The sequence below is a fragment of the Haliotis cracherodii genome, unplaced genomic scaffold (genome assembly GCF_022045235.1).
Source record: "Haliotis cracherodii isolate W230 unplaced genomic scaffold, xgHalCrac1.p SCAF_9, whole genome shotgun sequence".
Classification (NCBI taxonomy): Eukaryota; Metazoa; Mollusca; class Gastropoda; order Lepetellida; family Haliotidae; genus Haliotis; species Haliotis cracherodii.
In genome coordinates this window covers 40,821,925-40,849,576 of record NW_027266343.1, presented here as the reverse complement: position 1 = coordinate 40,849,576, position 27,652 = coordinate 40,821,925, and the positions used below count along the sequence as shown (strand labels likewise).

The window sequence follows — 27,652 nt, the reverse complement described above, 5'->3', positions numbered from 1 at the left end:
TGGAGTTGTACTAGCTGGGACCCATGTGAAATAAGTGAAGGCACATACCCAGAGTGAGGTTACGCATTACCTTTAGGAGCTCAGTCGGGTAAATCCACTTTTCCATTACTGTCATGCTTTTTACAGGTGACAATTTTTGGGTCTAAATAATTATCTCCCTTATTTGTTCTTGCCATGGAATTATTTTTGTTTGTAGAACACGATACTGTTACTGTAAACTATTGATCATTAAGTTGGTCTGGTTGTTATAATGTCAAACCTTTCTTTTTCTAAACAAAACGCAATTTTAGAATTAGTTAGTATCTGTGTTTGAAAATATACACTCATTTTTTTTCAAAGTGAAAGTAGGAAGCTCACAATAGTGTGAAAGTGATATGCCGTTATGAGGCCTTCGTTTTACGAGGGAAATAGGCCTGAGTTATCCCCCTTAGATTATGACGTAATTGGTGCCAATTCAACTGGGTCCCTGTCTATTCTCAACGCAAAAGATATCAAGGACCAGTTTGCGGTAAAACAACATGGTCTACGACACACTCCGGCGCAGTGGTGACTCAGCATAACACAATTCTGGCTGGCATCTGAGATGCTAGAATCACAAAACTATACCTACACCACGTGAAGCGGCTCTAACAAAGCATGATGACGTCATAATGTTTATCAATTGGCACCAATGACGTCATATTGCAAGGGACATAAGCCATGGTGTTTTTGTTATGGAAATAGAACACTTGGTAAATGTGAAAAATATAAATCGTTTTAGTGCAAAAAATATGTTAATTAAATATGATGTTTTTATATTTTTGTCTATGACACTTCTATGTTAACACTTTTAATGTGGAAAAAGTACAAGAAAAAAAGGTTCATTTCCGTGTGAACTTGCCCTTTAATATAACATTACCGAAAGATTTCCACATGGAAATCCTGCTTCAGATTATGCCAGGGTTAGGGCAACCTACCCCTAACCCTGACTCTAACCCAACAATAATTATTAATACTTCTAAACAGGGTTGTCATTTTCAAAATGTTCAAGGCAGAGGTTACAGGTGGAAGTTTCACCAAGATTTCCACCCTCAACACAGTGCATGTGTAATTACAGGAAGACAATTTTTTTATGTCTTAACTTTTGCTGTTGAAAAATATTTTTCGTTTGATCAAATTGTATGTTTTATTTATGTTTGGAGGACAAGCCTACACAAGGACTATTCCTTATCCCATGTTGGAATTATACCTGGAAGTATTACATATATAACATTACATTTGTATAGTGATAAAAGTCCATGTGAGACTTGACTTAAATATGATGTTTGTAATACACTAATTTTAGGGATAACAAGACCAACATTAAAACCGTAGTTTTAAGATTGTAGAAATGTTCTTTTTAGAATAAGACAAAGCTTACTTAATCCAGGTTGAAGCACATGTTATGGTATGATACGGTAGACATGTTTTGTACTTGGTTTTATTAACAAATTACACTCACACGCTATTGGGTGTCAAGATATCTCCATCTTGTTCAAAATGTTATCTCTGTTTAAAAGATAGAGGACTGTCTAACCAGCTTGAGACATGGCAAACTGCCAAGGGTACTCTCCCAGGAAGAATCTGAAAAGACTGATTTTTTTGCCTGGTTATTTGAGAATAAGTTCAGTGAGAGGTTTGAAAAAGGATGTACATTTCACAAGGTGTGCTATGTACATGATGTACAAGGTGAGTGTGGTTTGATTGTTGTACATAGCATTTGGATTTAGTTTAGTATTTTGGAACATAGAACAGCCAGATATTTAGTATTTTTAGTGTGTTGAGTATTACAAAGAAAATGAATTGTGTTATGACATCTGAAAAAATGTTCTGGACTGATGGACACAATTGTATTTTGTTAGTGAAGATTTTACTCTTCTGTTGAAAGTACATTTCCCTGTGTATGCACTTTTTAAGAAATATGCAGCGCATGTTATGAATCTTATTCATTTTGTTAATAAAATATTTCAAATCAGGATAATTACTATACATCTGTTTTGATCAACATCTTGTTAAAACACTATTTATTCGGATAAGAAAGAAATAATAACTTTAAAAAGCAGCTCATCTTCGATTATGCAGGGTATAATATCGCCACTGTCATGATAACAACCTGGAACCCTTCGCTACCACAGCTTCGTTTTGAAACATGTTTGAAAGACAAGCCACTAGAATTAGCCGTCCAATCAGATTACAACCATGAGAGTGAGAAATACTGTGCTGAGTTAGTGATACGGCTGGAGAGGGTGTACACTTGTATTTCAATAATCAATATGAAGGTTTTTGGTTGGTTTGTCATATCATGAGTGGGAGTAGACCCCGATCAACACTCACTACAGATTTACACAGAAATTGCATCTTTCCGGAGAGCAAAAGGTTGGTGGTTCCATCCCTGGCCGCATCATTCCAAAAGAAGTTAAAAGATGGTACTTGTTGTTACCTTGCCTAGCTTTCAGGTGAAGGGAATAAGACAAGGAATATTTGTCTCGGAGTCAGCATGCTGTCTGGGTGGGGTATTCATGTTAAACCATGAAACTGGATGTCAGTGGTCCCGCACTATAAAATCGGCACTAGTCCGGGAACACGGGCAGGAACACATGTACGCACACATGTTGCTATATAATGGAACAATCTTGAATGCCATTTCATCTTACCTCACCTTACAGAAACAGACATCAATCATTGCCAGGCAGTAGCAAATACAGCTCAATCATCAATCATTTGGTGGTTTATGAAACAGAGGAGACTGTTGTACATCAGCTGCTGTTAATTGCTCCTACTAGTAGCCCAGCTATTTAGTACTGGTCACAGAGACACACTGTTTACACAGCCAGTCATTAATGTCTGTGTCTGTTACAAGAAACCATTGATGCTAAATTATGTTACAAGTTCTAACACCAAAATGATTCACTGTCAGACCTGATGTCATTGTTTAATTGAAACATAACAGTTGCTTTCAATCATCTTCAAACCTTCAAATAAACGTCAGCTTTAGGTAAATATGTTATCACTAGATCTATCGTATATTTTGCCACATCCTGTCAAAAGGCCCAAGGTTGACGTCAACTACTAAAATAGCAGACATGTCAGAGCAGATTGAGGAGGCAGGTGCACATCACACACCTGAAAGATTATCGCCAAAAGCGTTCTAAACAGTTTGCCATAAGTAACTGATGCAGTGTATAACAGAAGTAACAAAGTCCTAGTTCTGTCCTAGTAATTTTTTTTAATGAAAGTTGCCCTGGAACCTTTTGTTCTTTAAGATTTATTGTTATGTACAAGGCTTATCCCCCCAAGTGATCCAAGCGATAATGTTGTATGTGTATGTCGATGTAGATTTAGATGTAGATGTTACGATGTCCTCGGGCTACAAGCATTTTGAGAAAGTTTCGAGATTTTTTTAGTTTTTAAGTTTTTTTATGAGAGCCATGTCTCCCTCTGCAGTCTTACTGGTACTGTTGTACGTGTGTATGACGGTGTAGAATTTACATAGTTGTCGTGCTACATTCACTTTAAACTGGCATTGAAACTTTTCAGTTATAATCATGACAATGGTTCAATTTTTTATGTATCTGAGTGATACAGTCGTCGTCAACAGTAGACTCCCAAAATGTCCACAGAGCTACAGATAAGCTGCGTATTTGCATAAAATACTCCCCAAAAGTATTCAAAACCCAATTACTTTAAATTATTTTGCGTACAAAAACGAGCGCGTTAACAGAAAAACTCAAATGTATAAAAGCAGCACACGTAAATACCAAATGAAGCTTTTTTAGCAAGCGTACAACGGAGCTAATTTCCGAAACACAATTACGAGCTAATTTACTTTCTGAGTCTAGCCTATATATTTAGAACAGTTCAAACCCAAAAGAGTGATGAATGGATGAGTCAAATAATACTGGTTATCCAATGAAAATTGTTATAACCCAAATAAAATAGAAACCCAAGAGTAAAAACTCAATTGCTCCCAAAGTTATCTGTAGTTCTGCGTTCAACAGTTGTACCACTATTTTTACTTTAAAAAATTGAGAAACTTGCGCTAGAACTTTATAGCTATTTTAGTTTTTAAGAGGTTATTTTTTTGTGAAAGGCCTGTCTTACAATGCATTTTTTGCTGCTGTACATGTGCAGGTATAGCAGTTACGTAGCCCTACGATCAGTCTGTTAAACTGACCCAGAATCTTTAACATGTAGCTGTTGAGTTTTCAAAGGTTTTCACATTTTTTAAAAAAGTAGTATGAGTCAGATACCACTGTGGTAAATGTTTTCAAATAGTCTTTTCAAGAAGTTGATCCACAGGCGTTTCTGTTGAAGTATCTTTCATCTAAACAAACTGTTTGTGTTGCTAAATTATTGATGGGTAAATGTTGTTTTGATTTGTTACTTCAACTACAGACTTTTCAAGGGTACAGTGAAGCACAAATTGTCTGGTCAATCAGTGTTCGGAAATCTTATAATTAAAGGGGCTCTACCTAAGATTAGTTAATCTGGAAATTACATAACCGCTGTGAAGATCCGAGTTGGACTTGGGTCTTCAGCAACCCATGCTTGTTGTTACTAACGGGATCGGGTGGTCAGGCTCGCTGACTTGATTGATGCATGTCATCATATCCTAATTGCTCAATGCTCATGATATCAGTCACTGGATTGTCTGGTCTTCAGACTATTATTATTCTAATATATAAAGAATAAACAACAAATTTGAACTTGATTATTTCACTGTGGTGATTAAAAGGGTTTTACCGTAAGTTGCAATTTTTTATTATTTTTATAGAGTAGAGTTTAGCGGGACTAACAGGATTTGGTTTAATTATGTTTGTAGATATACATTTACTGTTGCATATATATACAAACGTTTGTGATCATGCGATCCTGTATTGTAATCCATGACAATGCCTGATATTAGCATTTCAGCCTTGTTTTGTTGTTTCGAGTCATCAATACTGAATGAAACAGTAGCATTTCTTTTTCTTTTCTTTATTTTGTTTGTTTGTTTGTTGTTTTACGCCGCACTTAGCAATATTCCAGCTATATGACGGCGGTCCGTAAATAATTGAGTCTGGCCCAGACAATCCAGTGATTGACATCATGAACATCGGTCCACGCAATTGGGATCGATGACATGCATAAACCAAGTCAGCGAGCCTGACCACCCGATCCTGTTAGTCGCCTTTTACGGCAAGCATGGGTTGCTGAAGATCTATTCTACCTCGGATCTTCACGGGTCAGTATTTTCTTGCATATATTGAGATATGCTACTTAAAAGAAGTTAAGGGCCACCCTATTCTTTCATGAAACTAAAGTTGATTTGACATGGTATGACAGTGTGTAAGGGTATGTTGCGTTATTTGTTTTCACTAGTATATTAAGAAGTGATTGCTTGGTTCACGCTTGTGGGGTAATTTTAGTGTATTCAGTTTCAGCTGCCATGTTGTTAGACTTGACAAGTCTCTAAGTCAATAATTATTAGATCATTATTTCTAGATTATGTAAATTATAAGAACAAGTTGTACAGGCCTATAAGAGACTGGAGTCCTTATGTAGACTTGCCTATTAGGAAGATAGAATCACTACACATACATGGACCTTTCTTTCAGTACAGCCTTGGAGCAAGGCTACCATGTTGTGTATATGTCATGTAGTCCACAGACTGCAGGTGTACATTTCATCAGCTCCAGTTATAGTGTGTCATTTAGCAGCTATGACGTCATTGTCATCACTCCTGTCAACACCTTCGTTCACGGACAGAAGATGCTATAAACATGCATTATTTATACAAGCAGGCATTTGGATCTTCATATATACATGTCAGCAGTCTGCTGTTGGGGGCGTATTTCACATGGCTGTTTGCCAAAAAAATAATTGAGTCATTGTGAGAATTTTGGATAATTGTTTTCACATGTAATCTTGTTTATTTTATGGATAGTTTCACAAAGTGGGTACAAATGTTCAAGAAGATACTGGATGCTGCATTTTATTGCTGAAATATTGCTGAGTACGTCATAAAAAAACGGTAATCGCTTTTGACAATAGCATTACAGCAAATGAAAAAAACAAGCAATTTGTAATTCAGTATAATGCTAGAATAATAATAGAGAATAACCAGTGAGATATTCACTTTATTTCAAAGTTTGATAACCTTTCAAATGTTGTCAGTGTTTTATAACATGTTCTAGAGTTGGGCAATTGAACAAAGTTTCCTTTCACGAGCATACACTTAAAATCAAGCACCTGTCAATCACACGACTTGTTTGCAGCTCTTTGACCAGTATGTTCAATCGGGATAAGTATATTTAATGTCAAGTTTTTCAAACAGTTCTTAGATTCACCATTATAGTATATCTTTGTGCCCTTTCGATTGTTAATTCTGACTTAGGCTCAGCCTTCCTGACAAGAATAGAGATATACAATGCCTGATAATTAAATCTACAAGTTTGTCATGTCAATTTCCCATGTCAATATCGCCAATAAGTCCATCCGGAGTTTGAGATGTCACACAATACAGCTTTATTGATCACATGTATGGTTCTAATTACAAGATTTAAGCCTAGGAGTGGCCATTGTCCTAAATGTGTCCCTTCACCTGCAGTGACCCTAGCTTGACCACAGCAGCGCCCACCGCTCACAAATCAATTTCCCTACAACTTAAAGACCAGCAGTAAATACCAAATCTACAAACAGGCCAAGAGGGTAAATACAAGACACACATGTATGTCAGTTCAGCCTTGTGAGTTACGTTTCCTATGTTAAGAATCATACCAACTCAGCATCTGCATTCTGAAAATGTTGCCAGATCCGTACACGAATGAAACCGACTATGTGGAAATGGGTAACACCTCAATAACAATGTTAGCCCATGGTCAGTGTGGCTATTGTATTGTCGGACGTGGTCACTTCTAAAGAGGGGCTGTGAGATCTGACGATGAGAGCGTGTTATCTTAGAGGAACAAAACGAGCTGTCTTCATGCGGGTGTTGTCTCTGCGGGTTTGTCAACAAAGCGGATAGAGGTCGAGGACTGTGTTGTATTAGCTGAAAAAGATAGTGTACGGGTTGTACATAAGTGTTGTATTTATGGGCGACCCAGACCGACAGGAGATACCTGACAGACTGGACAAGGTTGACAAAGGGTTGGACAGTATTAGTGACCTCGGGGACATGTCATCTGCCATGCCGCCTTGTGGGCCGGGTTTCGTTTATTACAATTTTGGGCAATTTTAGCTCAATGTATAATATTTGATTTGATGATTACTGACATTATGAATAATTAGTCCATGTCATATATGTGTTTGAATGCTCTCATATATCTATCGGACCCGTGAAGATTCCGAGGTAGAATAGGTCTTCAGCAACCCTTACTTGCCGTAAAAGACGACTATGCTTGTCGTAAAAGGCGACTAACGGGATCGGGTGGTCAGGCTCGCTGACTTGGTTGATACATGTCATCGATCCCAATTGCGTGGATCGATGCTCATGATGTCAATCACTGGATTGTCTGGGCCAGATTCCATTATTTTACGGACCACTGTCATATAGCTGTAATATTGATGAGTGCGGCGTTAAACAACAAACAAACAAACAAACAAATCATATATCTATCGACATGATCAAGGTGGTGTTTACCGGTATTTTGTCAATTTATAAGATTGTTTGTAAGGGGGCAAGATTTTATTGATATTATTAGTCCCTGTAGGTATTCAAGGATGGAATATGTCACCGGTACAACATGCTTGAGGTCTGATTTAATCCGGAAATCAGTACATTCAGAACTAAATTGTTAAATCAGTAAATGATACACAAGATCAATAAATAATCAATAAATTATTTTGAAACAAACAGTTTCAGCTTTACAATCAAACAATTGAATACATGGAGACAAGTAAGTTTGTTTGTTGTTTAACGCTGCAATCAGCAATATTCCAGCTATATGACGGCGGTCTGTAAATATTCGAGTCTGGACCAGTGTTGACATCATGAGCATCGATCGACGCGATTGGGATCGATGACATGCATCAACCAAGTCAGAGAGCCTGACCACCCGATCCCATTATTCGCCTTTTACGACAAGCATAGTCACCTTTTACTGCAAGCATGGGTTGCTGAAGACCTATTCTACCCCGGATCCTCACGGGTCTCTTTCTTTGGGACATATTGACAACAACAACAAAATATTATCTAAAAATAATTATTTTCTTTCATTGTGGTGTCATTTTCCTGCCAACAGGCAATCTAGGAGGATTTATCAAGAATAAGGGTGCATTATTACTGTTGAATACTGACAAAAAAAACCTAAACCTTTATTTACACAAAATAATTTTGCTACAATTATTTTTGGGTGGGACATTTCACATCGGAAGTGCTCAGGGTTGAAAGGCAGCTGTCAAAGTCGTTTTTGCTTCACTTGGTAATTTTGACATTATGTTTCAATTATTATTATTTTTCAAACACAAAGCAAGTTTTCAATGACATTATTCTACAATAATGAGCACAAAGTGGTTACATAGTTGACATTTGAAGCCCCGTAATTCTCAGCTATGCTTCATCGAATTGACAGATCATCTTCACTGTTGCAGTGGATGGGTTTATGAGAATCATGAATTATGAATCAAATTATCATTGAACTGACGTGATGCCCAACCAAGTGGAATAACCTCACTATAAGATCATTTTGATGGGAGGACCTCACAAATTCCGTGGATTTCCGAGGCACAATTATGTGATGAAAGCGACATGACTTTCAATTTTGGTAGCAACCTTTGTAGTCAAATATTTGAAACTATGAGGAAAATGTTAGCTTGAAGACTCTTGCAATTTACATCAGTGTTGGGTGTGATTGGCAGCAGTGAAATGTACAAGCATTCAGGTATGTGTTTGTTGTTCGTAACAAGTTTCAGATCGTCACAGGTACGTCGGTTTCAAAGTTTGGGGCTCGCGTTTTGATTTAAATTAAAATTGAAAAAGAACAACCATTTATCACATTTTCCGTGCCTGCTAAACATTTTCATCTTATCGTTGAGGTATCTGAATTGGTATGCAATTTGCGCATTAGATTAAATCCTCCAGTTGAGTGTTGATGTGAGGTATTTCACGCTGATCATCGTAGATTTCTGCCATGTTACATGACACCTGCTACACACATGTGTACATTGCACTCAACGACATGTCGATTTCAAAGTACCCTATTTTATGATGTTTAAATGTGGATAATACGGGGTTGGTTGCTATCAGGAACAATGAAGATGCCCTTGAACGTGCAATCAGTTGTAAATAAATGTATCTTATTCACAGGTGTGTGATTTTTATTGAGCGAGCTATTATATTGCCGTTGCATTTACGCATTGTTTGGAATATGCACTGTTGTTATGGCGATACAAGATCAGGTTCCCATGTACATGTTAATGTACATGATGTAGGTAGTTTATTGATTGTAATGCACTGATTTGATACACTGTGTTGCATTGTGTCTCTGGGTTGACAGGACATGGATGTAGTTGGTGATCTGGTGTGTGTCTAGATACAGCTGTTGATGATGTGGTTTTGATTGAGTTAATGAACTTAACGTGAAATCAGCATGAAATTACAACTTTTGTGATGCTGGGAGGATATTAATGAGTTTTAAATGTCAATGTTAATGCTCCTCTTGTTTATAACAGACCACTCATTTGGTAAAGAATCCATGATTTGATATTGTTTTTAAAAAACTTTAAATAGCGTCTCAGTCATTCAATTTATGACTGCTATCTATAATACTTGGTTATCCTTCAAGCCTGTATTCTCCTGTCTTTTTCTGAGCTGGGATATACTTTCTATTTGAAATTGATATCTAGGTGTTGAACAAAATGAAACCGTTTGAAATTATTTTTAGTTTACAGCATTGAGATCTATTTGTGATCCAAATATTTGACAACTCTCAGTACAGTTGATTTTATACGTAAATGTGCTTTCTTCCTTCTCCTTAGAAGACAGCTGTCAGGTCAAACCTTTATGTCTGATTTCAACTCTCAATGTATTTAATTTCTTAGAATCAGTTTAATCAAATCTTACACAATATTTAATTTTTGTCCTTATCTTTCAGCCATGCAGTAAAACATAAAGATGGCTGCCCACAGTCATTCAGGGTCAGAACTTTGTCTCCATGACGATGACCTCTCAAGCCACCCAAGTCAGGATGACGTATACAGTCCCCTTTCCAACTATTCCACATATTCGCACGAGGTCAAGTACATCTTTGAACCAATACCAGACGACAGTGGAGAGTCTGATTACACCATCATCCCACCCAGGAACAAGTCGGCATCGCAGCAACAACTCATGACGCAGTCCATGTCACACCTGTCACAGCATTCGACACCAAGGACGTTATCATCGCAGCAGCGCACGTCATCGTCGTCACAGCTGTATCGTAGGACGTACAGCACGTCTTCTTGCCATTCTGATCATTCCAATAAAGAAAACAGTGCCCCCTTGGACGTCAGCCATTCCATGTACCCATACCCTTACCCCCATGATGATGTTCGTAGAAAAACTTGGTCCCCCCTAGCGCTCAAGTACAGCATTGCTAGCGGTATGCAATCCATGCGTAGTTGCCATAGCAACACAAATTTGGAAGTTGATATGCAGTTGGACAATATTTACGAAGACTGCGACAGAGGACCACCAAAACTTGCACCATTGAGTGGAGTGTTTCATTCACCACTGGTGAGTAATCTCCTTTTGTTTTTATGCATTTAGAGTAGTCTCCCTTCGGAATGGGAATTTATTTTGTTGCTAAGTCTGGAAAATGGAAATAATTATTTTCTCTTACCACAAAGTTTTATTTTTGCACAGTGATTTTCAGTAATAATGACAGATTTTCATTAGCAGAAGCTAGGGGTGTCACGATAAATCGAAATATCGATATATTGCTATTGGTAAGTCAATAAATCGATTGTTAAATCAGTTTCCGATCAATAGTGTTGATTTCAATTAGGAATATCAATAGTTTCGATTGTACATGCAATGATGTTCAAATTTGTTTTTCTTTTGTTCATGAGTGGTAGTATTTTACTCATGGTAATGTTGACGTTTCTTTTTCTTAGATTATTAGGGTAAAGAAAAAACATATCAGTCATATCTCAAACTTTACTTTTTATTTGTTGTTATGGTTATCAAATTCAGTGCCAAGGTTTAATTCAACTCTAAAATCCATCTAAAATGATGCACTGAAAACTATTGATATTTATCGCAATGGTTGCTTGCAATATCAATAGTTATCGCAATAGTGATTTCCAGACCAATAGTCAACCCTCAAGGAAACCATATAGTTCTGATATTGTTCAATTTATTTAGCAAAGGCATGACATGGATACAAACCTGGTAATAATAGCTTCAAGTTATTTGATATGGAATTAAAAATTCACATGTCATTTCAGAAAATCTTCAAGCAGAATTGATAACATCACATTATCTTTCATGTAGTTCTTGTTATAGAAACGATCCTTATTATAAAAGATCCTCATAAAACTTCAATTTCCTCAGGCATATGATATGATTTTATGGAAAGATACATAAAAAAATGATTTTTTGTCTATTTTTGGGTTAAATAATGTCAGACCTGAAAGAAGACTGAAGTACCAGGGTATGAATATGATTTAAACATTGATAATAGGGTTAGAAAGAAGTCACAGGTGGCCTATTGGTGCAGTAGGTCAGGAACTAGCCCTCTATGCTAGTCACACTTGGCTAGTGTTGTATACAGAATCGTTTATTTGCTTGACTTGTCCCCATCTCTTTGTCAATTGGCATTCATATCCAAGAGCAGTGTCCATTAGTACCAGGAATAGGTGTTTGTTGTTGAAGTAGTGGTAGGGCTGGGTGCGATTTGTCTACTGCGAACCTTTATTGACTTCATATTTGTATAGGGGGATATAACTGTGTTATATTGTGGAAGATTGGTTGTTAAATGTAGTGTTAGATGTTTGAAATATTTTGTGCGAAGGAATTCCATTGATAACATATAAGGCTAATGTGGAAGAGGGATATTTCAGATTTGAATTTTCTTGATCCATGTATATTGTAAGATAGGTAATGTGTTAGGATAGGAATTTGATAACAAATTCAGTGGATTAAGAGATTCTTTGATCTCTGTGTTAATCAGGATGAATGATGACCTAGATCTATCTATTGAGTCCAGGGGCTCTTAGTATTAAATTTTGGGGGGACCAAAACGTGATCTTGCGATATGCGGCATCCTTCACTTGATTTCCAAGAATTCTACTGATGTTATATCATTGCACATGCGGGGGCACGGGTGGTCCAGTCATCTAAGGTACCGCAATTCGCTGTGCAGAGTTGTGTCCCTTGGACACACCAGAAACCTATGATCGTGGGTTCGAATCCGGGTTCGCCCCGATTATGTTTCTAGGTTTGTCAGCACCATACCCATGCTCGTGGGTTTCACCGAAGTGGTAAACGTCTGAGACCTGCATCACTTCGGGCTTTCCTCCCACATTAAGCTGACACGCCTCGATATAACTGGAATACAGTTAAAAGCGGCGTTAAACCCAACTTACTCACTCACTCAGAAATAAATGTTGTTGGCCAGACCAACCAGGTGTTGGGAACAGTGCTGTGGTCATGCAGGGACACACAATCAACCTGGGCTCTGTCCCACAAAGTGGTTTTAGCGCTAAGACCATTGTAAGCCCATGTTAAAGTATGGGAGTTATGATCACCTTAACGCTAAGATCTCTTTGTGGAACGGCACCCTGGTGACAAGACATTGTCAAATCTGAAGCTGAATCTTATGAAGAGCATTGGATTCTGGGCATCTATCCTAACCTCAGATCCACGTCAGTTAATGGTGATCAGAAAACTTGGGATGGTTGGTGAAGAAACATTCAAGAAGTATTGTCAGTTACCAAGCGTGATGTCTTTTATGTCGTATTTGATGGAGAGTGTGAAGGGAATGTATTGTAGCATATTCATGGGACAGTTATCTCCCTTTGACTGCACTCCCCAATATGACATGGTGATTGAGATTGTATGAGTGCTTCTTTCATTTCCAACCTTTCCATGTCAATACCAATAGTGTTTAAGTCCTGACATAACTTTTCGTTATTATGTTGCGGAATTTAGCTGTGTTGAAATGTTTGTTTTAAGTTTAATTCATGAACTTTGCATATGTTCTCCAAAGTATGAATATGTGTAATATATTGTTTCCCATCACTGAAGTTATCTTCTGGCATTGGTGCTTGAAATTATGTCTCAGATATATTGTTTATGCTAATATGAATGAATTTAGTGTTGGTTATTTGAACATTTGAGGAGTTGATTCAAAATCTTAATTTGCTAGTGTGAAAGAATGTAGTACACTAGACTAACATCTAGTCTCTGAAATGAACATATCATAGAGAAAAAACAGTTGTTCAATTATCTTAATAAAAATATAATAAAAGGGAGCCCAGTGACTCTTCATTTGCCTGATACTGCAGTAATCTAGACTTGCCAAACATTATAGACTTGCACGGGCTGTATTTGATATAAATTTGTATCAGGGTCTGTAAGACAGACTAGTAGTACACCTTAGTCAGCAATATTACAGTTACATCACGGCGGCCTGCAAGTAATCAGTCGGGGCCTGGCAAAGTGGTTTGGTGCATGAGAAAAGATACACCGTGCCAGAGTGCGATACCGCACAATCACCCAGCCACATTGAATCCAGCTGAGGCGCATGTCAGTCGACTCTTACAGCAAACATGGGTTGGGACTGCACTAACAACAGGTCCCAGAAATAATGTTGTTATTTATTGATATATATCTGCAAAATATGAAATCAGATCCAAATCAAATCCTGAACAGGGGCGAAGCCCATATAGGAAATCATTCTCTGGATCTGGGAAACTAGGGACCTGTTCGGCCCTGAATCACCAGTGATGCCCAACTAAGATATTTCAATAAAATTTTAATTGTGTTGTACTGATATGTTTAACCCTGTGTATGGGAGATTCATGTCAGTGAAATATATCATTGTCACAAGACACCAGTGTCAGCTTTATACTCCTTTCAAATAAATGTACATTGCACTGGTCCTTTATGAAATCGATAGCTAATTGATGTCAAAGCTATAGTAACATCATACCTATGTTCTATTGTCCTCCTAAACCTGGCCTACTCATCCCATATCAGTGACTGATGGGCGTGTATAGTGTGTACATTGCAGCAGTAACGCTATTGATTACGCTTGTTAATTTCATGACGGTCACATGAAAGCTCCTGTGTTATCTGGTTGTTGACATCTAGTTTTGACATTGGCGTTGGCTGCAGGTATCACAAGGAGCTTGGTACAAGGGCTTCAGGCCATGGGTGGTGAAATTCACATCTTCCTTTCCTTTGTCCTTGGATGCTAGCAAAGAAATTGCTGTTTGATTGGCGGATGTTTATTTCAGGGGGTCACTGTGTCACATATTACAAAACTGTTCTCTTTCTAACCAGTTTCATTGGTTTACGGCATTGCGGTTCAAATTTGAAAGTTATAGGATTAATAATAAAGCTTAGTTATAGAAATGTATACATTGTGAACAATATTTAGATATGAACAGCATTAGAAATTGGCACTAGTCCTATGGTCCTTGCCAAACTGCCCAATAGTTAAGGTATCATAAGGACCAGTAGAAATTTGCCATGTTTAAGGGTTTTGCTATATGCTATCAGTAAAAGGACTATAGTGGTCTAAAACTGTTACTTTCTATCCCTGATGAACTTTTGTGATAAAAGAATTATTTATGACCAAGTTGATCACTTTACACCAACAAAAGAAGAGTAAAAGAAATCCTTGAATGAAATAAGAAGCGTACTGAAAAATGTTTTAAAGGGAAGAAATAATGGGAACTCAGCATTACTTCATGGGCTTTATGTAACCTAAACAACTTAGGCTGTTTGGTATTCCTTTGAACCCAAAATAAAGAGAAAGACGATCTTTATCCACTTTCCTCAAAACAGGGACTGGTTCATGGAGGAGTCAAGGCCCCTACTGTCGAATTATTTCAGATATGTATCCATCCTTATTCATGCTGCGCAGCCTTGCTTGTACATATCTCAATCGACTCTGAAATCTATATCGCTGTCTAGGCAATATAAACTATGAGGAGGAAATACCAGGGGGTTATTGAGGGTAGAGCAGAGGGGGGAAGCTGCTTGTTTTGTTCACCTACGTCTGGCACTTACAGCACGTCTGTGTCAATTTGCAATTTACGACATTTGTGTGTGTCGGAGTGTAGGGACGACAGTGGGATGGGTTTGAAATGTGTACTTGTTAATAGCATAGCCTGAGACTGGGTGTCATCGTAATTGCACATTATGACAGCTCACTGGAGGTATAACTACAGGGTTTGTAAGTGATTCCGCTGCTGATCGTCTCGTTTATATCACATTAGACTCCTGCATCTCTTGTAGGTTATGAAATGTGTAATTTTAGGGCTGATAATGTCAGATCTATCACCGGATGTGAAAACTCAGCCATCTAAAATGAGCTCTTGTTGAAACTTGAACTGCAGAATCTAAAATACCAAAGATACAGAATGAAAAATTTAGAATTGTGTTTGTTCGTTAACACAATGAATATTTTGCCTAATGTTAAAAAAATTGTTTTATCAATATTTCATCTGTTAACAATCTGCATGCTTGGTTAATTGGGCTGTAAAAGAAGTATCAGTTTTCACAACAAATGGCAGTGGGATATTGATGTTTGGCTGCAGCTCTTGGTCATGAATAGTTAGCCAGTAACTCAAGGCCACATGATGTCGGACAATCACACAATTATACCATTTCACATGCCAATAGATATCTGTTGCTCATTTCCGAGGATTGCCCAGGAATAATTTTTTGTAACATCACTCAAATATCAGCCAATAAATTAAATTGAATGATTATGTAAGAATGAGCTAGGGATATTCTGTACAGCTACAGTCAGCAACAGTACAGCTATAACGTGTTGGTCTGTAAATTCTGCTGACTCAACAAACTAGTGGTTGATAGCATGAGCAAGTATCCATGCAATGGGGCAAGATGAGGTACATTTTTTAGCTCTTTATTTCAACAGTGGTATTTGCATATTTTAGAAGAAAATTTTACCAAGTATTTCAAATAAACGAGCTCATTTTAATGAAACAATGGTAGCATTCATACTTCAATGTTAGTGTTGATACTTCAGCCCAGAGACCTGTGAATATCCAGGGTAGAATAGGTCATCAGCAACCCATGCTTGCCGTAAAAGTTTACTATGCTTGTTGTAAGAGGCGACTAACTGGATCGGGTGGTCAGGTTTGCTGACTTGGTTGATGCGTGTCATAGATCCCAATTGCGTCAATTGATGCTCATGATGTCAATCACTGGATTGTCTGGTCCAGACTCGATTATTTATAGACCGCTCCATATTGCTGGAATTTTGCTGAGTGCGGCGTTAAACAACAACCAAACAATAAAACTTAAGACCAGAATATTTTTTATCCTGCCCACACATGAGCGGCCTTGACTTGAAAAACTAGTGTAGACTTGCATGGGATTTTTTATATATTTTGGTTGGGTCCGTATGAGAAAATGTTCTCAGTGAACTAAACAAGCATATCACTTACCATTTACGTGTCTTTGTAAATAATTGCGTACCTTTCCTAAGTTAATTCTTTTTGGCAGACATGAAATCCCACATTTCCATGATGCTTGTAAAACAGATGAAGTTGTTTTACTTTTAAAAAAAGATCAGCATACCCAGGTTAAGTAAGTAGAGTCAGCTGTAGCCATGGCAACAGGGGTCAGTCCCATGACCTTCATGGGATCGCATCCAGATACCACGACATGTTCAGGATTCTCAATCTGTTTTTCTACCTGGGTCACATGACCTACATCAAAGCCGCATATAGACCCGCAGTGATCTTTGAAGTGCGCACTTCACTTGCAGCCCCGTCATGCGCGGGGATGGTGATGAGGCTTACTGGGACATCGTCTACAGCGGAAGAGTTATATAGGGTTCCTGGCTATGCGCTTTTATCTGCCGGTCCTTAGTGGTCAAGGAAAGATAATCTTGAGTTTCTGAAATGAAAATATTTTGCAGAATGTTTTGTAATTGTCTTCAAATATATTATAGAAAAAGCCCAAGATCTAGTCTTGACAAAGTATTGGAGACATGTTTGGTAGTTATGAGTTTTGTTTTAGGGTCTGTAAGATGTCTGTTTGATGTTTAACTCTGCACTTGGCTGTGTTCCGGCTGTTTGATGATGACCTGTAAATAATTGAGTCTGGTCCAGACAATACATTGGTATTGTTTATACTTGGTGAGGCAGACCTCCCAATCGATCATTTGGTCACCTCTCATGGTTAGCATAGGTTGATGGGGACTCAGTTGTGACATTTGTGTGTCAGTGTAAAATGTTCATTTCAAGGTGTAGGTTTTACACCATTGAGCTGTGTGTTGTATCGGTGTGTGTGTCTTTCTTTAGATGTTGTTATCTGTTTCAAGCATGCTGATTTACAAAGAGCAGCAGCCAAGCATATCATTCTGCATATAAACTAACAGTCAAGCATATTCTGCATAGATCTAACAGTCAAGCATATTCTGCATAGATCTAACAGTCAAGCATATTCTGCATAGATCTAACAGTCAAGCATATTCTGCATAGATCTAACAGTCAAGCATATTCTGCATAAAACATAACAGACAAGCATATTCTGCATAGATCTAACAGTCAAGCATATTCTGCATAAAACATAACAGACAAGCATATCATTCTGCATATAACTAACAGTCAAGCATATTCTGCATGGAACATTAGTCAAGCATATTCTGCATAGATCTAACAGTCAAGCATATTCTGCATAGAACATGAGTCAAGCATATTCTGCAAAGAACTAACAGTCCAGCATGTTCTGCATAGAACATAAACAAACGGCAACTAACAGGATTGGATGGTCAGGCTCGCTGACTTGGTTGATGCATGTCATCGATCCCAATTGTGTGGATCGATGCTCATGATATCAATCACTGGATTGTCTGGTCCAGACTCAATTATTTACAGACCGCCGTCATATAGCTGGAATATTGCTGAGTGCTGGATTAACAACAAACCAACCAACGGATCTACAGACAACTACAATCCATGGCCCTATATGATTATGCCAAGTATCTTCTACACTGAGTTTATTAAAAAGGACTCCCATAACAAGTTTGTCCCGTGAGGGGATGAATGGTTTGTCTATCTCGGTGATGTATGTGTTAGATTCCTCTGATAAATCGAGCTGAAAAGAGATAAGGATACAGGAGGCAAATCCTTTCCATTATCAAACTTCAAATCTACATACGTACCGATTAATTTCCATTAAATTCTAATCTTATTATTCTTTATGGCAGGAGAAAGATCTTTTATTGGAAATAACGATTGGTTTTTGCCTGGTTAAAGTCAGACAAAATCTCCTTATCGTGTTTTGATGGGGTCATTGTAACTTAGTTCTAGGTGAGTGAGTCTTCAAACAATGACGTGGGTATGCTGATTGCCTTAGGGCATATCTGCCAGGACCCATGTCGTATATTGCACCGAAATCTACGACACAATTGCTCAACCTAATTGCCCTTCAAATGTACCACTTATTTGTAGTTGTGTGACCTTTAAGAAGTGGTTGCCGGCTTCTAGTTGGAGACAGGGATTTAAATATTTCTAAATGATTATTACTGAGTTATTAGTTTTAAATGAAATATTGTTAAGAGATTATGAAATGTTATTATTGTCAAACATGCTCAAGTCGCATTTATTGATATTTGAGATCTCACCATGGGTGTGTTTCGGGGGGGGGAGAGAGAGAGAGAGGCAAGCTTCAGGTATTGTACCCATGTGAGGAATTAAGTCCAACGTGTCCCTGTTTCAAATATCATGGGTAGGTCCAAACAGACTATTTAATTTCCTTTAGAATATTAGAAAGTAATATTTGCTCTCCGAGGAAAAGTTCCTGTTTATGTTTCAACAAAATTGTGATTATTTTCGTGCCTATATGGTAGCCCACTGCTCTGTCTGTCTGTTCAGTGCTTGCTTATTGTTAAAAAAAGTACCTCTTTAGTAACATTTTCATAGTTTATTGTTGATGCTTCTTGACAAAATATTGGTGCAATTTTTCTGGAAACAAGGTAAAACTTCCTGAAACACAAAACCACTTCACAATTGTTTCCAGGAACTGACAGGGTGTATCCTGGTATCTGGGCAATGCTGGTCATAGACAACGTCTCAACAGAAAATGTCATTCATGGTTATCCAAAAATATAGAATTAGAAAAAAACTTGTGTGAAATATTTTGTTCCTGCCATCCCTGCGCTATGCATGAACTTTAGCAACGCACTAGACTAACTTCTAGTCTCTGAAATAGACATATCGTACAGAAAAAAACAGTTGTTAAATTATCTTTAAAAATATTAATAAAAAGGAGCTCAGAGACTCTTCATTTTCAGATACTCTCTTCATTTTCAGATACTGCAGAAATCTAGACTTGCCAAACATTATAGACTTGCTTGGGCTGTATTTGATATATTTGTATCAGGGTCTGTAAGACAGTAGCAAGGGACCTGAGTATTTCCTTTCTTCAGTTTTGTGTACTGGAGACTTGTATGTTTACCTTTCACATAACTGGTCTGTAGCAACATCTCAATTGAAAACTGTCATTCAGCTCTTGGTTTATAAAAATATGCCTGTCAGTGGAGCTTGGGGTAATACATACTTGCAGTAGTTTGGGGAGTTTTGTAGCATTCATGAATAGTTTGTGTCAATATTATGAGATTTCTGAGTGTATTATGGGGAATAGAGTTTCTTTTTGCCCCTGCAAATATTTATTTAACCCATATGGTGTTATATGGAGATGTATTTATTTTGCTTAAGGGGTTTAGAAAGAAAGAAAGAAAATATTCTTGTAAAATATGTAAGCATATGTGAAAAGTATTTGTCCTTTATGAAGTGAGTCTTTTTTTAAGTCAATGAGTTTTTTAAGTTGTAAAGTTTTGATATAAATTATTTGAATACATGAACTAATAATCAACATATCTTATGTTTCAACAACTTCTAAACAATATTAAAATTGTTTAAAGATGTTCTTTAGAACATTTTTAGTACAATTTCATCCATGTTGATTTCAGTCATGTCAGATTAATTTAGTTTCAATCTTTTTTCATCTGGTAAATGGTTTAGCTATCAATCAACCTGATTTCCTGAGTTTAAATTGAATGATAAGAGCATTATGATTATTTCTTAATCTCATTAAAGGCATGTCATGTATATTTCAGTTGTAGATTTCACTCCTAAACTCCTAATCCTTTATTTACATATTATAGTAAGATAGTGATGCTCATTGACAACAAACACATGCTTGACCCCCCGGGGCATGTCACATGTCACCGTGGGGGTGGGGGCCAGGTGATCATCCCTCATTAGTGGGGTCATTGTCTTTGTTTATTGCCTGTTAAAACAGTCTTGCCAATGGAGAACTGTTCATTTCACCATGAGGAGTCTCTGTTTCAAGTCAAAGTTGTGGGTAGGTGCCAGCAGAAAATTTAATTTCCTGTCGATTCATCAAAAATATTATTAGGACTCGAAGAAAAGATACTGTTTATGTCTCAATAATTTCTGTGATTATTTTGTTCTTTGGATCACTTTATTTTTTTGGTTAATTATTAACCTTTCTTGTGAATTATTTCAAACAGCTTTAACTGCAAAAAATAATCTTGAAACAAATATACATGCACCAAGTTGGCTGAGGTCATGTATAGACATACCAAAACCAAAAAATTTAATTGACACAGGTGTTTCCCATTCTTTAAAAACTATTTCATTTTAATTTTTTTTTTTTTTAAACTGTATTTGAATTTAAGTTTTTACAGAGCACAAAAGAATTTTCATTAAGACTTCATTCAAAAAAGAAATGTTCATTGTCAAGTATTGACTAATCAAAAATTACGATCAAATACTTAGCAGATATTGAGTTGCAATTCGTGCCTTATCAGCATCAGGTAAGACAATGTTAATATGCTCTTTCACACCTATCATTATATGATCCAGATGTGTCAATTTTGAGTAAACATTTATCATCCAAAATTGCTGGGGTTAAAATCTCATTTATCAAGGCAGCATCACTCAATAACGGAAAATACAGCATAGTGTTCTGACGAGTTTTTAACATCACCTGGCATGCATAAACTAGCAGCCACGCTTGGGTAAACAAAGGTATCCATTGATTTTTTCCCATTCGATCAGGTACCGACAGCCTCCAATTCAGGATAATGAGTTTTCTGTAGATACAGTCGCTCCCACCTGCAATGGATGCAGGTACTGGGTCTCTTTTTCTTTTGATTGATATATATATTTCATTTTTGTAAAATTGGGAAATATCTTCTTCTTTTTTATTGTGTTTGATAATATGGTTCAAATTTATTTAAATTGCCTTTTAAATTGTGATGAAATCGTGAGAGTTGGGCTGTTATAGCTTGGTTTGACTGTAGGTGAATCTGGTCGGCATTGTCCTGTGGGAGTTTAACTTGGGTATAGACAAAGTGGAGTTACTTTAGAGCTGGGTCTATGTGTGGTCGGGTGTGCAATGCACACATGATGGACATACGATGGTGATGGGTGTCAATGGCGATAAGGAGGTCAAGGTGATATTGACAAGGTATTGGAAGCAAGATGAAAGTGTAACAGCTGACACAAGCGTTGTTCCTGGGATAGAAATGTACATGCAGTTGACAAGGGTCAGTGATCAGGCTCACATTGACGTCATTTGAAGTGATTTCCATCAGATGGATGTGATACAGATTTGTTTGAAAATCATCTACTGACAATCGTTTTAATTTCCTGGAGATTCTTGACTTGTATGAAGACAAATTGTGAAATGATCACAGTAGAGATCTAACTCATCCTATTTACATCAGATGCCATTTGGGAATCATTGGGGATTTTGGATATTCAATAACAAGTGATAACTCAGAGAAATACACAAACGTGAAATTGACATCCCGTGCAATGAACGATTGATTGGCAGGGTTTGGGAGTCCCCACCTCCATTGATACATGTGTCAGGTGGATCAGATACCAGGAATGCAATTGACAACACACCTTCGGGCTTGTTCCCTGTCCCAGTACTGACGACTTACCTGTGACGAAGACAACAAATCTTGAACATACCTGTAATTAACAGGTGTATTTCCTCAAATGAAATGGTTTATGATGGCAACTTACAATTCTCTCCTGGATATTTCTCTTGAAATGTAGGCGCCAGACTTTGTCGAAAAGATGGATGCAAAGATGGCTCTCTCTGTATGTATATTTGTTTATTTATTTTGTCTCTGTATCTCCTTTGCAGGATTTTTAAAATTCACACTATATACATCCCCGAAATGTTTTAAAACTTACCTAAACTTAATCAAATGTTTATATCAAGATACATGCTGTTATAACAAATATCAATTTTAACAATATTTTGGGCAGATATATCCGGAAATGGTTTATTTTCTTAAGTCAGCCTTAAAGCATTAATTTTGTCAAGAGAATGGTAAATAGATTCAGCAAACTCCAACATTTTACAAGTTGGTACTTATTGTAAAGCATTTTTTAGGTAAATAATTATTAATCAGAAACAAGCCATAACAATTTATTACTATTACAATTTGTAGTACCATTGTTGATTTCAATTCATAAATCACTTGACATATTCCCCGGTTATTTATTGCTTGTCTATGGCATTGTTTATTTCCCCCCTTGTGAGAGGAGATAACAATCAGTGGAGGAGTGGACGACAGTGACTGGCAGGTGTTCATATCAGTTGTATATGACCTGCTGATGCTACTGACAATACAGCCATTGTATATCAAATACTGCATCCTACAGAGTTCGACACCACACAGCATGACCTTAGTGTTAGGTCAGGTCAATCAAAATTTATTCACATTAAGGACATATCAGGTTTAATTATGAAAGGTAATTTAATAGGTGGGATATTTGTAAACACAAACAAAACTCAAGATCGTATCATAACAACATGTGGCTTGCCTGATTGGGTGACATTGTATCCTAGCAACGTATATGTTGTTGTTCATGCTGTCGACCACTGTTTTTTTTTCTTATCCCATGCTCGTTTTTTACCTTTGAATGTTGGATTTACCATTTTTATTTCATTTCATCAAATCAAAAAATCAAATTCATTTCATGAAAGTAGCATTTTCATATCTGTCATCCTTTTACACAAAAATATGTTTATAACAAACTGACCGATGTAACAAACTTCTTTTTTAGTCCTGGCCATTTGTCATATATATGCTGTAAATATATGCTTACAACAAACTACGGTTATTACAAACTAAAATAAGTGGTCCCCTCGAGTTCGTTAATTATGGTTTACTGTATGTATTTATTTAAAGTTGCAAGCCATCCTCCGTTTACGTCAATTTCTGGAAACCTATTAGTGAAATAATTGCTTCAAGTACCCGACTCTGCCTGTAGGAAGTGTTGCTGAGGTGTTATACCTAGCTATTGTCACGAACAATGTCACACAGTGAGCCCGTCTCCTGCAAGACGTTTGACCCCGAATGATAGGGGCGTCACAGGTGGACAGCTTTGTCTGGAAATAAAGGTGAAATAAATGCTGATTCGCACATACCCTCTGACCTGCCTGTGTGGATGTGTGGCGTTTCATCTTGAAATAAACAACACAAAGCCTGAAATGTGTTAGAGACGTGAATAGCAGGAACGTGACGCTCAAAGGCCATGTCCATGATTGGGAATAAATTAACTGTTAACAGTGTGACGCTTTGTCATGCCGAGATGAGAATGTTCCAAAGTTGCCTCAGTTGGAGGTTTTAAATCTGCCTTGGTTTGATTAATTATTCTAAAACAATTTTATATTTGAAAATAACGTTTCAATTTAAGAAAAAACACATGAGAAAACATATTCTCAAACTGATAATTAGCGAAAGTAGCAGTGTTTATACTTGTACAAACCATAAGAATACAACACCCTTTTGAAAAAGTATTTTGTATTAATAAAAATATCTAATTTTATAATTTTGTAGAATGTATTCTTTCTTTTATCATTTCAAATTATGAGTTTTGAGTTATCAGTTTGATGGGTGTTTAATAAGCAGAGCATAAATCATACACTTATAATGAACTGAAACTAACAATAATGAAATTACAATAATCATATTTGTTGGGTGAGATGCTAATTACGCATTCACAACCAAAGAGTCAGCCGGAGGTCATTCGCATCTAATCTGAGAGTAAATAGCATTACATAACCCTATCAGCCAATCAGCTAGCCACTTTGACAGCTTCAGATTATAGGAACAAGTCCCTTCATATGTCTTTGTACTTATAGCAGCTGGATATAGACGTGTTGGACGTCAATATCACTCACTGCTTCCACAAGGGTGTCATGAAAGGCGTGAATTTCCTCAGGTGTATTATCTGCTGTGTGTGGTATCCCCACCCTGTTGATAATGTATTTGAGATTGTCCATTCCTCCTGTCTCAGCAGGGGGTTAATGTGGACAATCATTTTTATTGACTTCTTCGATGACCTATGATTGTTTTTGTTGACCTTTGGTGACCTGTGTAGGTGTTTCTGAAGGATGTACATGATGGTGTGATTGAAAGACACGCCCACTTGTGACAGACTGCTGGGATCTATAAACTTTGTCAAGTCCCCTGTGCTTCTACAGCTGATTAAGTTAATACATCTACCCACACTCTGGAATTCCTACCCGTCTTCTGCTATTATTCATGCCTGCCCGGGGTGACCTGTCTTTGTCCGCGGGGCTGTCAGCTACACTTTTCAACTTGATGATGATCCCCGGAGATGAAACTGGAGCCCTGTTCCCTCCATCCTGAACCCCCTCACCCCCCTCTCCCTCACCCCCATCTTAGCTGATGATCCCCAGAGATGAAACTGAACCTCTGATCCTCTGATCCCTCTATCCCGAACCCCCTCACCCCCATCTTAGCCAATGATCCCCAGAGATGAAACTGAACCTATGATCCCTCTATCCTGAACCCCCTCACCCCCATCTTAGCCAATGATCCCCAGAGATGAAACTGAACCTATGATCCCTCTATCCTGAACCCCCTCACCCCCATCTTAGCCAATGATCCCCAGAGATGAAACTGAACCTATGATCCCTCTATCCTGAACCCCCTCGCCCCCATCTTAGCCAATGATCCCCAGAGATGAAACTGAACCTCTGATCCCTCTACCCCGAAACCCCTCACCCCCATCTTAGCCAATGATCCCCAGAGATGAAACTGAACCTCTGATCCCTCTATCCCGAAACCCCGCACCCCCATCTTAGCCAATGATCCCCAGAGATGAAACTGAACCTCTGATCCCTCTATCCCGAACCTCCTCACCCTCATCTTAGCCAATGATCCCCAGAGATGAAACTGAACCTCTGATCCCTCTATCCCGAAACCCCACACCCCCATCTTAGCTAATGATCCCCAGAGATGAAACTGAACCTCTGATCCCTCTATCCCGAACCCCCTCACCCTTATCTTTGATTTCCCAAAGGGTACAATGTGTGAAGGGGTTTTCTGGTTTACCCCACCATGATATTGATGGAGTATTGTTAAAAGTAGCACAAAACCATCCTCACTCGCTATAAGCCTCATCCCATTTCTCACCCTCCCTGGCTGAAATATGTGTAATCCCACTCTCTATCATTAACCCCTACATCACCCCCCCCCCCCCCCCCCCCCCAAGGCTGAGTGGTCCCCACCCCAATCCTATTTAATGCCACATCCCATCCCACTCCATCATAATCCTCCTCCCAAACTGTTTCATCTACTCTTACCCCCAACCTGTCTCCCTCGCCCCTCACCCCATCCTTCTCACCCCTCCTACAACCCTTCCCCTTCAGCCTGTGAAGATCCGGGGTAGAAAAGGTCTTCAGCAACCCATGCTTGTGGTGACTACACTTGTTGTAAGAGACGACTAACGGGACCGGGTGGTCAGACTTGCTGAAATGGTTGATGCATGTCATCGTTTCCCAATTGCTTAGATCAATGCTCATGATGTCAATCACTAGATTATCTGGTCCAGACTAGATTGTTTGCAGACTGCCGTCATAAGCTGGAATATTGCAGAGTGCAGTGTTAAGCAACAAACAAACAAACAAACTTAACTGTCCTGGATTTAACAAGTATTATTCCAAACTTACCCTAGCAGCACCCCTTACCCCACCCCTTACACCACCCCTTACCCCAACCCTTACCCCAACCCTTACCCGTCAGGTAGCCTAGTGGTTAAAGTGTTCGCTCGTCACGCCGAAGACCCGGGTTCGATTCCCGACATGGGTACAATGTGTGAAGCCCATTTCTGGTGTCCCCTGCCGTGATACTGCTGGAATATTGCTAAAAGTGGCGTTAAACCCCACTCACTCACTCACTCCCCTTACCCCAACCCTATGCCCAATCACCATTGTGTCTCACTCATGTAGCTACAACCTCACCCAGGTATTGATAGCCTGCCTCATAAACTCCCAACACCCCTCCCCCAAGGCTGAGTCCCCACCGCCCCCAGGTCTATTGTGTCCTACATACCACGCCAGTTGTCAGTAAGCATTTCTAAGTCACCTTAAACCTTTAAGGGGTAGCGTATGTGCCCTCTACATGCTAACCTGGGGTACGTTCACACATACATAAACCGTGATTCATTTGTCAAACTCCCATCAGCAAATATACCTCATTCAAACACTAGAATTAAAAATCTGTAAAAAATATGTCATTTCTTGATACCAGCAGTTTCAAACACACTTGGCTCAGATTCACATGAAAATTATCCTCTTTACGTTTGAAAGCAAATACTCTTCTCAAACTTCAATGATTTGGTCTTGAAATAAATATGGGAATGAAAACGTGAAATTATAAGAGATTCAAGACAAAAATATTTACATTTATACAGTATAGAGCCAAGTTTCACAAACTACTTTCTCATAATACTTTCTCATAATACTTCCACGTTTACTCATAGTCGTGAAAATGCCAAATTAATTAAATTTCACATCATTCAAGTAAGAATGTTGCTGTATATAAGGAAATGCTTTTACAAAAGTTAATTAATTAAAGTTACAAAGGAATTCAAACAATGATTAAGGCTAAAAGGAGTTAAAGAACACCTTATTTTTGCCATATGACAGTTAATCATGGCTGGTGGTCGTTCCTTGACTTGTTTTGAGTAGTATATTTTATTAAGGTAATTAAAATGACACAAACAGAAAACTCATTGGTTTACAACTTCATAGTAAGAAGTCAATGTGAGAGTGGTTCCCCGTAATCATTGTACTTCAATAATGAGCACAAAACAGAAAAAAATGTTATTTTAGTTTTATGACAAAATATTTCATGAATTATTGAAATCTAAACCACAATCACTTCAGCAATACCGTATTCGACGCAATAAGCGCCCCGCTCTAATAAGCGTCCACGGCAATATTTGCTGATATATTGGCTAGTGAACAATCCCAATTAGCACTCCTTCCGATTGATCAATGTACACAAGACTTATTTATTCGCGTATCATACACACTCGTGTGTTATGTGCATTCTTAATTATGGGCAATTAAATTCTGGAAAAATGTATCTGTCGCATA

General features: G+C 38.0%; 1 protein-coding gene across 3 annotated transcripts in view; it reads left to right on the top strand.

Annotated features, from left to right (window-relative positions):
• LOC139452279 (leucine zipper putative tumor suppressor 2 homolog) overlaps positions 1-27,652 on the top strand; it is a 98,079-nt gene that overhangs the window by 51,658 nt on the left and 18,769 nt on the right. For all 3 annotated transcript variants that reach the window (XM_071233686.1, XM_071233684.1, XM_071233685.1), the window contains exon 2: positions 10,092-10,714. In XM_071233686.1, the coding sequence (XP_071089787.1) occupies positions 10,112-10,714 (603 nt within the window). In that variant the 5' untranslated portion in view covers positions 10,092-10,111. The remainder of the gene's footprint in view (positions 1-10,091; positions 10,715-27,652) is intronic.